Genomic DNA, 12,507 nt, shown 5'->3' on the forward strand with positions numbered 1-12,507 from the left:
TGGTGTAGAGATCCACTTCTGGGGCCCACTTGGTGTGTGCTGGGGTTGAGACTTAAGCAATTCACGTGCAGAGGCCATTTGTGGAGTTGAACGCCAGTTTTTGTGCCAGTTTGGGCGTTCAACTCCAGTTTTTGATCCTTTTCTGGCGCTGGACGCCAGAATTGGGCAGAGGACTGGCATTGAACGCCAGTTTACGTCGTCTATTCTTGTGCAAAGTATGGACTATTATATATTGCTGGAAAGCCCGGGATGTCTACTTTTCAACGCAATTGGAAGCACGCCATTTCGAGTTCTGTAGCTCCAGAAAATCTACTTTGAGTGCAGGGAGGTCAGAATCCAACAGCATCAGCAGTCCTTTTTCAGCCTGAATCAGATTTTTGCTCAGCTCCTTCAATTTCAGCTAGAAAAATACCTGGAATTACAGAAAACCACACGACCCATAGTAAAGTCCAGAAATATGAATTTTTCCTAAAAACTACTGGAAATAAACTAGAAACTAACTAAAACATATTCAAAACTATATGAAATTAACCCCAAAAAGCGTATAAAATATCCGCTCATCAGCATGCCACTGCTGCTGATCTTTACATTATAACATGACGCAAAATTTGTTTACCTATTTACAATTTACATATTCACCATATATTGAAAAAAATGGATTCAGCAATAATTGGATAAAATATAGTGAATACACCATTCATTATATTCAAAAAAATAGTGCCCATGTACAGTCACAATGAAAACAGAATTATTATTATAAAATATATAGTTAAACTTACTCTACAGTAAATCAACTAATCAAAATTTTGTGCCACTAACGTCAAAATTGTGTATTCAGAGAACTGGGTATTTGAGTCTCAAATTGACATGAGATAGAGCCAATAAAATCCAAATATTTTTGAAATTACTTTATCTAATAAAAATAAATCAGTCAAATAAAAAATCATGAGTGACTTTGTGGTGTACATATATCATTGTCATCATTTTAACAAAGAATGAACTTTTTTAATACCTAAGCTATATTAGCCATTATAGGCAAAATGCACCTAAGAAATCTATCAAAACAAAAGAAATGGCCAAAAGATCACTTCCAACCTGTTCAATACAGATATATCAAGAAAATACAAATCAATTCAACAACAAATGAATATTCAGTCATCTAAATTCCATAAAGCATTCACTTGGCAAAACCACATAAGTTAAGGAATAAACTAAATTGTGGAAGGAGAGATTTTTATATCATAAAAGAGCTACTGCATTTTATTGAATTTCAAAGAAATAAGTTCAAACATAAAGGGCTAAATAGCTAATTTGCCTAGTGGCTAAGGATATTGTGTCCACACCCTAGCACTTAATCTATTACATAAGAAAGATGCCCAAAAAACAATCCAAACAACTTATACAAAACATGACAACACACACATATTCTCATCTACTAGAATCCAATGCATCAAATGCTATTACATGGACACAACCAAAATACCTAATGCCCTAGATTAGTCCTAATCAGTAGCTCTAGTTAACTGCCATGGGCAGCCACCTCAATTAACCCCATGTCCAGAGGAGCCATCATTCCCCGAGCCACGAGACTCCTCAGCTTCATCAAATTGCAGCCTCAAGGATCTTCTCAACCTCTTCAACGAAGGCTTCACATCTTTCTCAAAATCAAGAGAGCCTCGATTAAGGCCAACCACATACTCCTAGTGTAAACAATTGCATGAAAATATAAACCTAATTAGAGGGATAATTAATAAGTTCTAGTCAAAGGAACTTGATCAGAAAATTAAGTGCATTGTCAAAAAAAAAAATAAATTGGCAACACCACTCACCTCTTCACTTTCATCAACTTCATCACATGAATTTTCAGAACTATCCACTTCATTTAACTTATCCACCACAGCATCAGTAGACTTTCTCTTGAGGAGAGGACACTATTAAATGACACAACATATTAGGTTCAATTTAAACACGACTAAAAAAAGGGTGAAAAGTAATACAGAAAAAATAATAGAAGAAACTGGAAGTATGGAACCTTAGCATCTTCATCAACTCCCAAGTTAACAACACTTGATTTTGGTTCGGTACATTTAGGCGAACCAGCAAAGAGCTCAGAGCAGCTGGAAGGAGTCAATCCCAATTTCGGTGATTCGGTAACCTTAGAGGGTTCCCTAAATGATCTCTCTCCTTTTGGTACAAACCCAGCCTTAGATAATACAAAGCACATCCGATATAAGACATGAATAAAGGTGGAACAACCAAAGAATGAAAAATTTAAGAAAGAATTTATTAAAATAAAACAATAAGTGCAAATTCCATTTTATACCTTTTCAGGACTCAAATCTGAACCAGAGAGTTCAAACATTCCAAGTATTGCAGCATGATCACAAACACACCTCACTGGATAAGTCCCTTTGAATTTCTCCATCCCAACAGGCCTACTAAGAACCTTGAAAAGCATAGTTTTTCCAACAATTTCTTGGAATATAGGAGGAGACTGTATGCTAAACACAACCTACGAACAATATAAAACAGAGACAATAGAAAAAATGAATGGGTAGAAACCGAAGGATAAGAAAACTCTTTAACAATAAAATCAGCGCATAAAAAGAACATAGCATTCGAGTGACTTACATCAACATCCTTAAGATGTTGTTCAAACACCTGGGAACAAATCTTATTCAGTAGGTAACTTGCCTCACGATCAAAGAGGACAAAAATAGAAACACCGTGAAATCCTCAACCAACACCTTCACTCTAAACCTGGATTTTTTTTAAGATGCACATAAATACTGGCCTAAGGTTAACAACTACGCAGAAATAATTCACTATTTAACGAAGCACAGAAGAAGCATTGTAAAATATTTATACCTAGGAGTCACATTTGTAACATGGATGTTGCAAAACTGACAAAAGTAAATCTCAGATTCTGCCTGAACACCTCTGCCACACACACAAGTAGAGTACCACCAAGGACCATCCTCAACTATTTCAGCTATCTTCGCTAGTACAACAAAAGTTCCAGCCTAAAAATATAAGACCAGGTCTATAAATGTTAAGACATTATAACCAAAGATAGTTGTAATACAAACTAAAACTGAAAAACTAAAATAAATACTAACATCATAGTATTTTCAAGTACAAAGAAGGAAAAAAGCATTAACATGGTTACAAAAACAAAGCAGTTTTTACTAACGAATAGAAAAAGAAAATTTAACACAAATTATCAAGAGTAAACATGATTAAAAAAAAATTAAACTGGTTCCAACCCGGTTGTTATCATCAAGCGACTTCACAGTACACCTAGGTGTGAGCTTCATAAAATCTTCTTCTATTCTGATATTTTTTCTAGATCCAACAAAGGCAATAGGTTGGGATGTACTAACTCCATGTGGAATAGAACTGTTAACAAATACAGCACCAACTTAAATAAGTAAACCATGACAGCAACAACAAAAAACATAACAGAAACTACATGTAAAAAAATACCTTTTCCTAAAAGCTGCCACCTCTGGGATGTCAAGATTAAATCCTAGCTTTGATGCAAACATAACATTCTGAAGTCCAACTTTACCTAAAAAATATATATATATATACATTGGTTACAGGAATATAGTGGTAAAACCAAGTGAACTTGGATAACTGACACACCTGAAATGAAAATTTACATGATACAAACCTCTAAAAACCTTAACTTTGGCAAGCTGTAAAACCACAACTGGCTGTTCAGCATACCCAAAAGACAGAAATTGATTAAGTTCGTCAACATATTCACCAAATAAGGCACACCGAATCTTGTGACTGAAAACGACCAACAAAATCACCTACACTATTAGAAACTTGACTATACAAACACACTGAAAACAAAAAAGAATCTCAATAAGAGGAAGATGTAGAAATTAAATAACGCTAACTCATTTTCAGCAAGTTCTATCACAGCCATCTTCATCTTCTTTCCATCTTTATCATATTCTTTCTCTTCCGACATAGAGACCATCAGACCCACCACATCTCAAATAAATATTAAAAAAAAACTACTAGGAAATAATGACAACAAAGCAACATTCTACAAATCACAAAGAAACAAGACTGCAATCATTCTAGCCAAAAAAAAGTATGAGCAAATAGCACAACATATCAACTAAGAAATCGGAATCCTCTTTGGTTTCCAAAAGTTCAGTGAATGGAGAGATTGTAAGAGCAGATTTTGGAATAAAATCACAGATAGCATCCTTAACAGTGGTCCTGAACTGAAAAATCAACTTAAACTGATGCCTAGTGGCCCTATAAGATCCTTGGTTTGGCACAACAGAGAAGAGCTTCATTACATATACTCGACCCTCGGAGAGAAGTTGTTTGAATCTGTAAATCATAGTCTTCCGAACAGTTACTTGTATCTTGCACCCCTACCAATCAACATAAATTATACTAAAAATATGATAAATGACAAATCAAACACAGAGAAAAATAAATTTAAATGAAACAAAATTTCAGACCTCGATATAAAAAAAGCAAGGAGAAACACATCTAAATACAAAACAAAAAAACAGTCAAAAAATTTTAATAGATTTAGACCACTATAACTCACAGATTCATCAACCAAAATCATCTCCATGGAATTTGGGAGAAGCTGACCAGTGAAAGTTGGAACAGTCCAAAGCCTAATCACCCTAACTTTGAGGTTCCATGCTTCCTTCTCAGGATTAATCTCATTAACCATATCCATGGCAGTTGTCATATTGAAATGCAATTAGAGGGATGAAAGAGGGAACAGATTTTAGTAAATCAAACAGCAACTAAGAAACACATACAACAGCAACATGAATGTGAGAAAAATCTGCCATGATCAATGGGTTCTGCCTTTATTTATAAACACAAATCAATTTAGTAATTTGAATTTCGAAATCGATAGAACCCTTATTTTGGGAGGGAAAAAAAGAAGCAACATAGACATTTGAAAGATATTAGTGTTGATTGACATTGGATATCAATCGAAAGATATTTGCGGGCCCACTAAATAATCCTATATATAGGACCTAAAAGCAAACAACAATTGATACACAAATAAGGTGTATAAATGGTAAGCTATATTAACCCTAAGTTAATAGGAGAAGAGGGGATGGGATGAGAAGAAGATGAGAGAGAAGAGACAGATAACAAAGACAACATGAGGTAACACCTAGAGAAAAGCGAGAACTAAAAATAAAAAGAAAACCTATGCATAGATTTAGGAGGGGTAGACCTAGATGATGACAGCTTTTAGTATAGATATCATTATTTGATTAGGCTTCCTATATAATTATATTTCCAATGGCAAATATATCATATTCCCAATAAAGTTACACACAAGATAACTATCTATCTATGTAATGAAATACCAAAAACAAAGTGGCCATCAATAAAGTTCAAAAATTGAGCTCAAAAGAAAAAAAGATATACACTTAAAAGGGTGAAAGAAAAAATAGAGTTCAGTTAATAAAACAAACTATGTAAAAAAGTAATACAATAGGCCAAAGAAATGTGAAAAAACTATGAATCAACAAATGGGTTATGGCTTTATGTATAAACATATATCAATTAAGAGATTTGACTTTTGAAATACATAGAATCTTTACTTTGGGGTGTAGGGGGAGACGAAGTAAGTAACATGGAAATTTAAAAGATAATTAGTGACCTCAGATATCTAGACATCTAGTGAAAGATATTCAAGGCCCCCAATAAGTAATCCTCTCTATAGATACTAAACTAAGAACAATAGATATAAATCTAGAAATATGCAGTAAATAGCCGCCCCTACCATAGAAGCTTCATAAAATTAAATGTCTAAAATATATCATTTTAAGAGTTAAAACAAAAGAGTTAAGAGTTTCATTGCGAAGCAAATTGTGAAAAAAAAAAAGCAGAACAGCAACACTAATTATTTAGTTAAAGACCGAAAAAGAAATAGAGCATCAATAATTCAAAGATGAAAAGCTAATTTAGCATCATAAATAAAAATAAAATAAATAACACCACGATACCAAAAATTCAATCAAAGCAAACTCTCACAAGATTTTGTTTATCAAATAATAAAATAAAATTCAGATATATGCAAAAGTAAAAAATTAGAAATTCGCTCCCATCTAAACAGAATAAAATTTTGGAAAAAATTAAAAAATAAAAAATAATGAAACTCACCTCAACCTCCAGCAATATATAGAGGTAAAAACAATCAAAAACTTTTTTCACCTACCAATTAACAAATGAAAAAACAAACCAAACAAAAAAAAGTTTATAATGATAATAGTGAATGAAATAATAAAAGATCACGTCATTGCTTATAAAAAAATTATTAGGCAACTGAAATTCAAGGTAGTAATTTTTTTATTTAAAAGAATAATATGTTTTCAGTTTTGGTATGTATGTTCTCGTCTAAGTTAAGGGACAAAGAGAATTGGTAAACTAACAATTGCTAAAACACTAACAAACTTTTTAAATTAACAACACCAAGGAAGTAGAAAGAACTTAGACAGCTGTGATTAAACCAAAGGAAACTGAATCTGTTTATAAACACATCCAAGTGGATAAAGTGCAAAAAAGCTATAATAATATCTTAATAAAGTTATATTAGAGTAAAAATTTACATATGCCATAAGATAATGCTTAGTTTTTTATTTTTATTTTTTTTTGTCCCTAAAAAGAGAACACTAAAAAAATGGCATTTAGTAAATGCACAAACATACCAAGGATTAGTCAATGACTGTGGCAAAATAAGATCGAAACTTGTTAAACGGCATTTAGTAATAATAATAACGAATGAAATAATAAAAAAGTAAATAATATAAAAGGAGAATATGAAAAGGTAAAGAAGAGATATTTGGTGGTTACAGATTCAATAGAAAGAAAGTGCATTGGATTGGTTTTTATAGAATTTTCTACTTTTTAGTACAAATTTTTTAAATATAAATGCATAAAAATTAATAATTTAACAGTTAAAATAATAAAAGTTAAGAGATCCAGTGCGAACCAAATGGTGGAAAAATGAGAAATATAAGAGATAAATAGCTCCAATCTGAAGCAAATGAGGAAGCCAACAGTTGAAATTGAACCATATCGAATTTTATGTTTTTCCACTTTTTAAAAGAAAAGAACTTTATCATTCAAGTGCATAAATGATATCTTCTAAGATTGAGAAATATAAGAGTCAAAATTAAGGAATATGGTATCAGTAATCCAAAGATTAAAAAAATGATTTAGTATCATCACTGAAAAAAATAAATATATGGTTTTTTATTAAAGTTAAAAATTTTATCTATCAGATACCATCTTAAAAATACACGTTTTACAGGTCCAATGTGACAATAAAAGTAAATTTCATCCAAAAATATTAATCAAAGAAGTTCAGACATCCAACAAACTCAATGGATTATTTGGAAATGAAATATAAACTCCATAAACAAAGAGATCACAATTTATCACAGTTTATACACAAAGAGGTCAAAGGGAAAAATTTTTACCTTAAGTTTCTTAAAAATTTTCTGACCTCATTTCCATATGCAGTAAAATTGTATTGCTGAGAACTAAAACCAACAACCACCTCAATCGCTCTCTTATAATGGTTTCCGCCGTGGCCTCCGCAATGCCTCCGGACACTATTCTGAGGGGTCATTGACGGCAAAAAACAGTAACGTTTAGGGCTTCCGTCGCCACTCCCCACGGCTTTGACTGGACTAGATCCCGATTTCACTGGGCATATACCGGCATTTTGAGTAATTAAAGAAATCGCCTCTTCCTCTTCATAGATGCTGTCGGTGTCACTGCAGCCGTTTACAGCATCCGTCCACAATGCTTTTAGAGAGATATCGCAGAGCAGCATTGAGAGAATAGTCAGATTTGAAGAGAAACCCGAACTGAAGGGAGGAAAAGGAGTTGAAGGGATAGGATTTCAGAGTGAGAAAAACATCGAGAGAGAAGGAGAGAGTGGGTGTCTCAAGCAAAAGCAAGGGATGGTAGAATGCAAAAAGGGATCGAGAAGCAGAGAACTGGATTTGAGAGTGAGAGCAACACCGTGAGAGAGAGAAAGAGAGTGTGACACAAAGGAGAGGGAAGGATTGAGGTCACAACACCAACGAAAAGGATCCAAGCCAGAAGGAGAGAATAGCCGATCCAAGAGAGAACGAAGGGAATGAGGGGATTAGGATTTTTGAGAGAGATAGAGAGAGGAGAGACATCGTCAAATGAAAGATAGAGAACAGTGTCTTCCATTTGACACTGTCTCTCCTCTCTCTATCTCTCTCAAAAACCCTAATCCCCTCATTCCCTTCATTCTCTCCTGGATTGGCTATTCTCTCTTTCTGGCCTGGATCATTTTCGTCGGTATTGTGACCTCGATCCTTTCCTCTCCTCTGTGTGACACTCTCTTTCTCTCTCATTTTCTCATTCTCTCTCTCACGGTGTTACTCTCACTCTCAAACCCAGTTCTCTACTTCTTGATCTTTTTTGCATTCTACCATCCCCTTGCTTTTGCTTGAGACACACACACTCTCCTTCTCTCTCGATGTTTTTCTCACTCTGAAACCCTAGCCCTTCAACTCTGTTTTCCTCCTTTCAGTTTAGGTTTCTCTTTAAATCTGGCTATTTTGTCAATGCTGCTCTGCGATATCTCTCTAAGAACACTGTGGATGGATGCTGTAAACGGCTGCAGTGACACTGACAGCATCTATGAAGAGGAAGAAGCAATTCTTTAATTACTAAAAATGCCGATATATGCCCAACGGAATCGGAATCTGGTCCAGTCAAAGCGAGCGGGTGGTGACAGAAGCCCTAAAGGCAAACGTTACTGTTTTTTGCCGCCAATGACCCCTCAGAACAGTGTCCAGAGGCATTGCGGAGGCCACGGCGGAAACCATTATGGCGAGTTCGCGACTGAAATGGTAGACCTCGGATGAGGGGCTGGAAAAGTGGGCCGAACACAACAGAAGTTCTTTAATTCCAAATGTTCGCTCACCAGAACAGGTTAGATATTTGATGATTACAGATTCAATAGAAACAAAGTGCATTGGATTGATTTTTATCAAATTTTCCACTTTTTAGTACAGAAGTTTTTTAAATATAAATGCATAAAAATTAATCATTTAAGAGTTAAAAAATAAAAGTTAAGAGTTCCAGTGCGAACCAAATGGTGGAAAAATGAGAAATATAAGAGATAAATAGCTCCAATCTGAAGCAAATGAGGAAGCCAACAGTTGAAATTGAACCATATCGAATTTTATAGGTTTTTCCACATTTTAAAACAAAATAACTTTATCATTCAGGTGCATAAATTATATCTTTTAAGATTGAAAAATATAAAAGTCAAAATTAAGGAATATGGGATCAGTAATCCAAAGATTAAAAAATGATTTAGTATCATCACTGAAAGAAATAAATATCTGGTTTTTTTTTTATTAAAGTTACAAATTTTATCTGTCAGAGACCATGTTAAAAATACACATTTTACAGGTCCAATGTGACAATAAAAGTAAATTTCATCCAAAAATATTAATCAAAGAAGTTCAGACATCCAACAAACTCAATGGATTATTTGGAAATGAAATATAAACTCCATAAACAAAGAGATCACAATTTATCACAGTTTATACACAAAGAGGTCAAAGGGAAAAATTTTTACCTTAACTTTCTTGAAAATTTTCTGACCACATTTCCATGTTAAGTAAAACTGTTTTGCAATTTGAGAACCAAAACCAACAACCTCCTCAATCGCTCTCTTATACATCTTTATCGACGAAGAAATCACATTATAAAAAAGTTAATTGGCATCCAAATATCAACATAAGTGGAGGATAACATTGTCATAATCACATACAACTTAACATTGTCATAATTCAATCTCCTTATATTCAGCGCATTAAACCTCCTCTGAGAAAATCAATAAACACATCAATAAATTAAACTTTCTTCTTAATTAATTGAATGGTTTAAGCGAAAGGAAACTAACCAAATCGCCTTCAATGACGTATTTGGAGACTTCATCTCTAAGAGTGATGAGATCCTCTTCGCTGAGATCCTTAGTGACCTTGTTGTCCATGCTTATATCGCAGAGAATCTTGCGAGCTCTGCTCCTTCCGATTCCATGGATGTACTGTAGCGAGAACTCAATTCTCTTGTTGTTCGGAATCTCCACTCCGCCAACTCGAGCGCACTCTATGCTTAACTCTCTCACCTGAGCACACAAATTCGAAAGTAAACAAACAAATTTCAGAAATGTAAGGTAGAGTTTGTTTTATGTTACCTTGGGAGGGTTGAGAACAGGGAAATAGACGGCTCTGGAAAGAGGTCTAGGGTTTGAGATTAGGGCGAGAGAGGGAGCTATAGGCATCGCTAGCGTTTGTGCCATGCTCGAGTTGTTCTTCTTCTTCCTCTGCTGCTAGAAAAAAAAAAAATAGTATCAGATACCATCTTAAAAATACACGTTTTACAGGTCCAATGTGACAATAAAAGTAAATTTCATCCAAAAATATTAATCAAAGAAGTTCAGACATCCAACAAACTCAATGGATTATTTGGAAATGAAATATAAACTCCATACACAAAGAGATCACAATTTATCATAGTTTATACACAAAGAGGTCAAAGGGAAAAATTTTTACCTTAACTTTCCTGAAAATTTTCTGACCCCATTTCCATATGCAGTAAAATTGTATTGCTGAGAACCGAAACCAACAACCACCTCAATTGCTCTCTTATAATGGTTTCCACCGTGGCCTCCGCAATGCCTCCGGACACTGTTCTGAGGGGTCATTGGTGGCAAAAAACAGTAACGTTTAGGGCTTCCGTCGCCACTCCCCACGGCTTTGACTGGACTAGATCCCGATTTCACTGGGCATATACCGGCATTTTGAGTAATTAAAGAAATCGCCTCTTCCTCTTCATAGATGCTGTCAGTGTCACTCAGCCATTTACAGCATCCGTCCACAATGCTTTTAGAGAGATATCGCAGAGCAGTATTGAGAGAATAGCCAGATTTGAAGAGAAACCCAAACTGAAGGGAGGAAAAGGAGTTGAAGGGCTAGGATTTCAGAGTGAGAAAAACATCGAGAGAGAAGGAGAGAGTGGGTGTCTCAAGCAAAAGCAAGGGATGGTAGAATGCAAAAAAGGATCGAGAAGCAGAGAACTGGGTTTGAGAGTGAGAGCAACACCGTGAGAGAGAGAACGAGAAAATGAGAGAGAAAGAGAGTGTGACACAGAGGAGAGGGAAGGATCGAGGTCACAACACCGACGAAAAGGATCCAGGCCAGAAGGAGAGAATAGCCGATCCAAGAGAGAACGAAGGAAATGAGGGGATTAGGGTTTTTGAGAGAGATAGAGAGATGAGAGACATCGTCAAATGAAAGATAGAGAACGGTGTCTTCCATTTGATGCTGTCTCTCCTCTCTCTATCTCTCTCAAAAACCCTAATCCCCTCATTCCCTTCGTTCTCTCCTGGATTGGCTATTCTCTCTTTCTGGCCTGGATCATTTTCGTCGGTATTGTGACCTCGATCCTTCCATCTTCTCTGTGTGACACTCTCTTTCTCTCTCATTTTCTCATTCTCTCTCTCACGGTGTTTCTCTCACTCTCAAACTCAGTTCTCTGCTTCTTGATCTTTTTTGCATTCTACCATTGATGATTGGACTTTTGACGGTTTAGAATTCACAATAAGTCTCGTTGTAATATAGTTTCTAAACCAACATTAGTCCTTTCATACAAAAATTTGTTTGTCACAAGTACAAACCCCTAAATTTATAAACCGAAGTATTGAACCTCGGGTCGTTCTCCCTAGAAATTGCAATAAAGTGTTCTTGTTATTGGTTATGAGGTATTGTTTGGGGTTTATAGGATAAGAGACATGAAATGTAAATGGCAATGAAAATAAACTAACAACTAAAAGAGGCTCTTGACAAGGTATGAGAACTAGAAGTCCTATCCTAGTTATCCTCCTCAATTGTGATCATAAATTGTTCATTGCTACCACTTAGTTAACCTCTAATCATGGAGAAAAGTCAAGTGGATGAATCAACTTGATTCCACAAGTCCTAGCCAACTCCCAAGGGAAAGACTAGCTTTAGTGGTATCCAAATTAATTAGCAACTTCTAATTATCAATCAACAAAGGAATTAGATAACTCAAGCGTCACTAATTACTCCACCAAAGCCAAGAGGTACAAAATATAACTCATATCTAGAAGAGGCATTTCAAAAAATACATAGAAGACATTAAAGGTAAACATTATTAATTGCAAGAATTAAAGGAACAAAATCTAACTAACAACTAGAAGAAGTATTTCATCAAACATATAGAAGGCAATAAAAGTAAACAACATGAATTGCAAGAATTAAAGAGAGATCTAACTAGAATAGCAAGAGATCAACAATAGAAAAAGGAATACAATTATGAAACAACAAAGAACTTACCAATTGCATTGAAGAAGAAATGTAGATCTACAAAAGAAAGTTCATAAACTACAACTAACAATACAAAGGAATTACAAGA

General features: G+C 34.8%; 1 protein-coding gene and 1 long non-coding RNA gene across 2 annotated transcripts in view; both read right to left on the minus strand.

Moving 5' to 3' along the window:
• Positions 1,257–2,077, minus strand: LOC110268531. Its single transcript, XR_002356613.1, has 3 exons — positions 2,033–2,077; positions 1,830–1,931; positions 1,257–1,700 (listed from the first exon to the last, which is right to left on the minus strand). It is a non-coding gene; the product is annotated as an uncharacterized LOC110268531 (long non-coding RNA).
• Positions 8,564–12,507, minus strand: part of LOC107620785 — a 24,005-nt gene continuing 20,061 nt past the window's right edge. Inside the window, exons 4-9 of the mRNA XM_016322907.2 lie at positions 10,268–10,402; positions 9,974–10,198; positions 9,838–9,894; positions 9,647–9,751; positions 8,812–8,928; positions 8,564–8,695 (exon numbers count right to left, since the gene is read on the minus strand). Of these exons, the coding sequence (XP_016178393.2) occupies positions 8,564–8,695; positions 8,812–8,928; positions 9,647–9,751; positions 9,838–9,894; positions 9,974–10,198; positions 10,268–10,402 (771 nt within the window). The remainder of the gene's footprint in view (positions 8,696–8,811; positions 8,929–9,646; positions 9,752–9,837; positions 9,895–9,973; positions 10,199–10,267; positions 10,403–12,507) is intronic.

Source organism: Arachis ipaensis, chromosome B10 (assembly GCF_000816755.2).
Source record: "Arachis ipaensis cultivar K30076 chromosome B10, Araip1.1, whole genome shotgun sequence".
Taxonomy (NCBI): domain Eukaryota; kingdom Viridiplantae; phylum Streptophyta; class Magnoliopsida; order Fabales; family Fabaceae; genus Arachis; species Arachis ipaensis.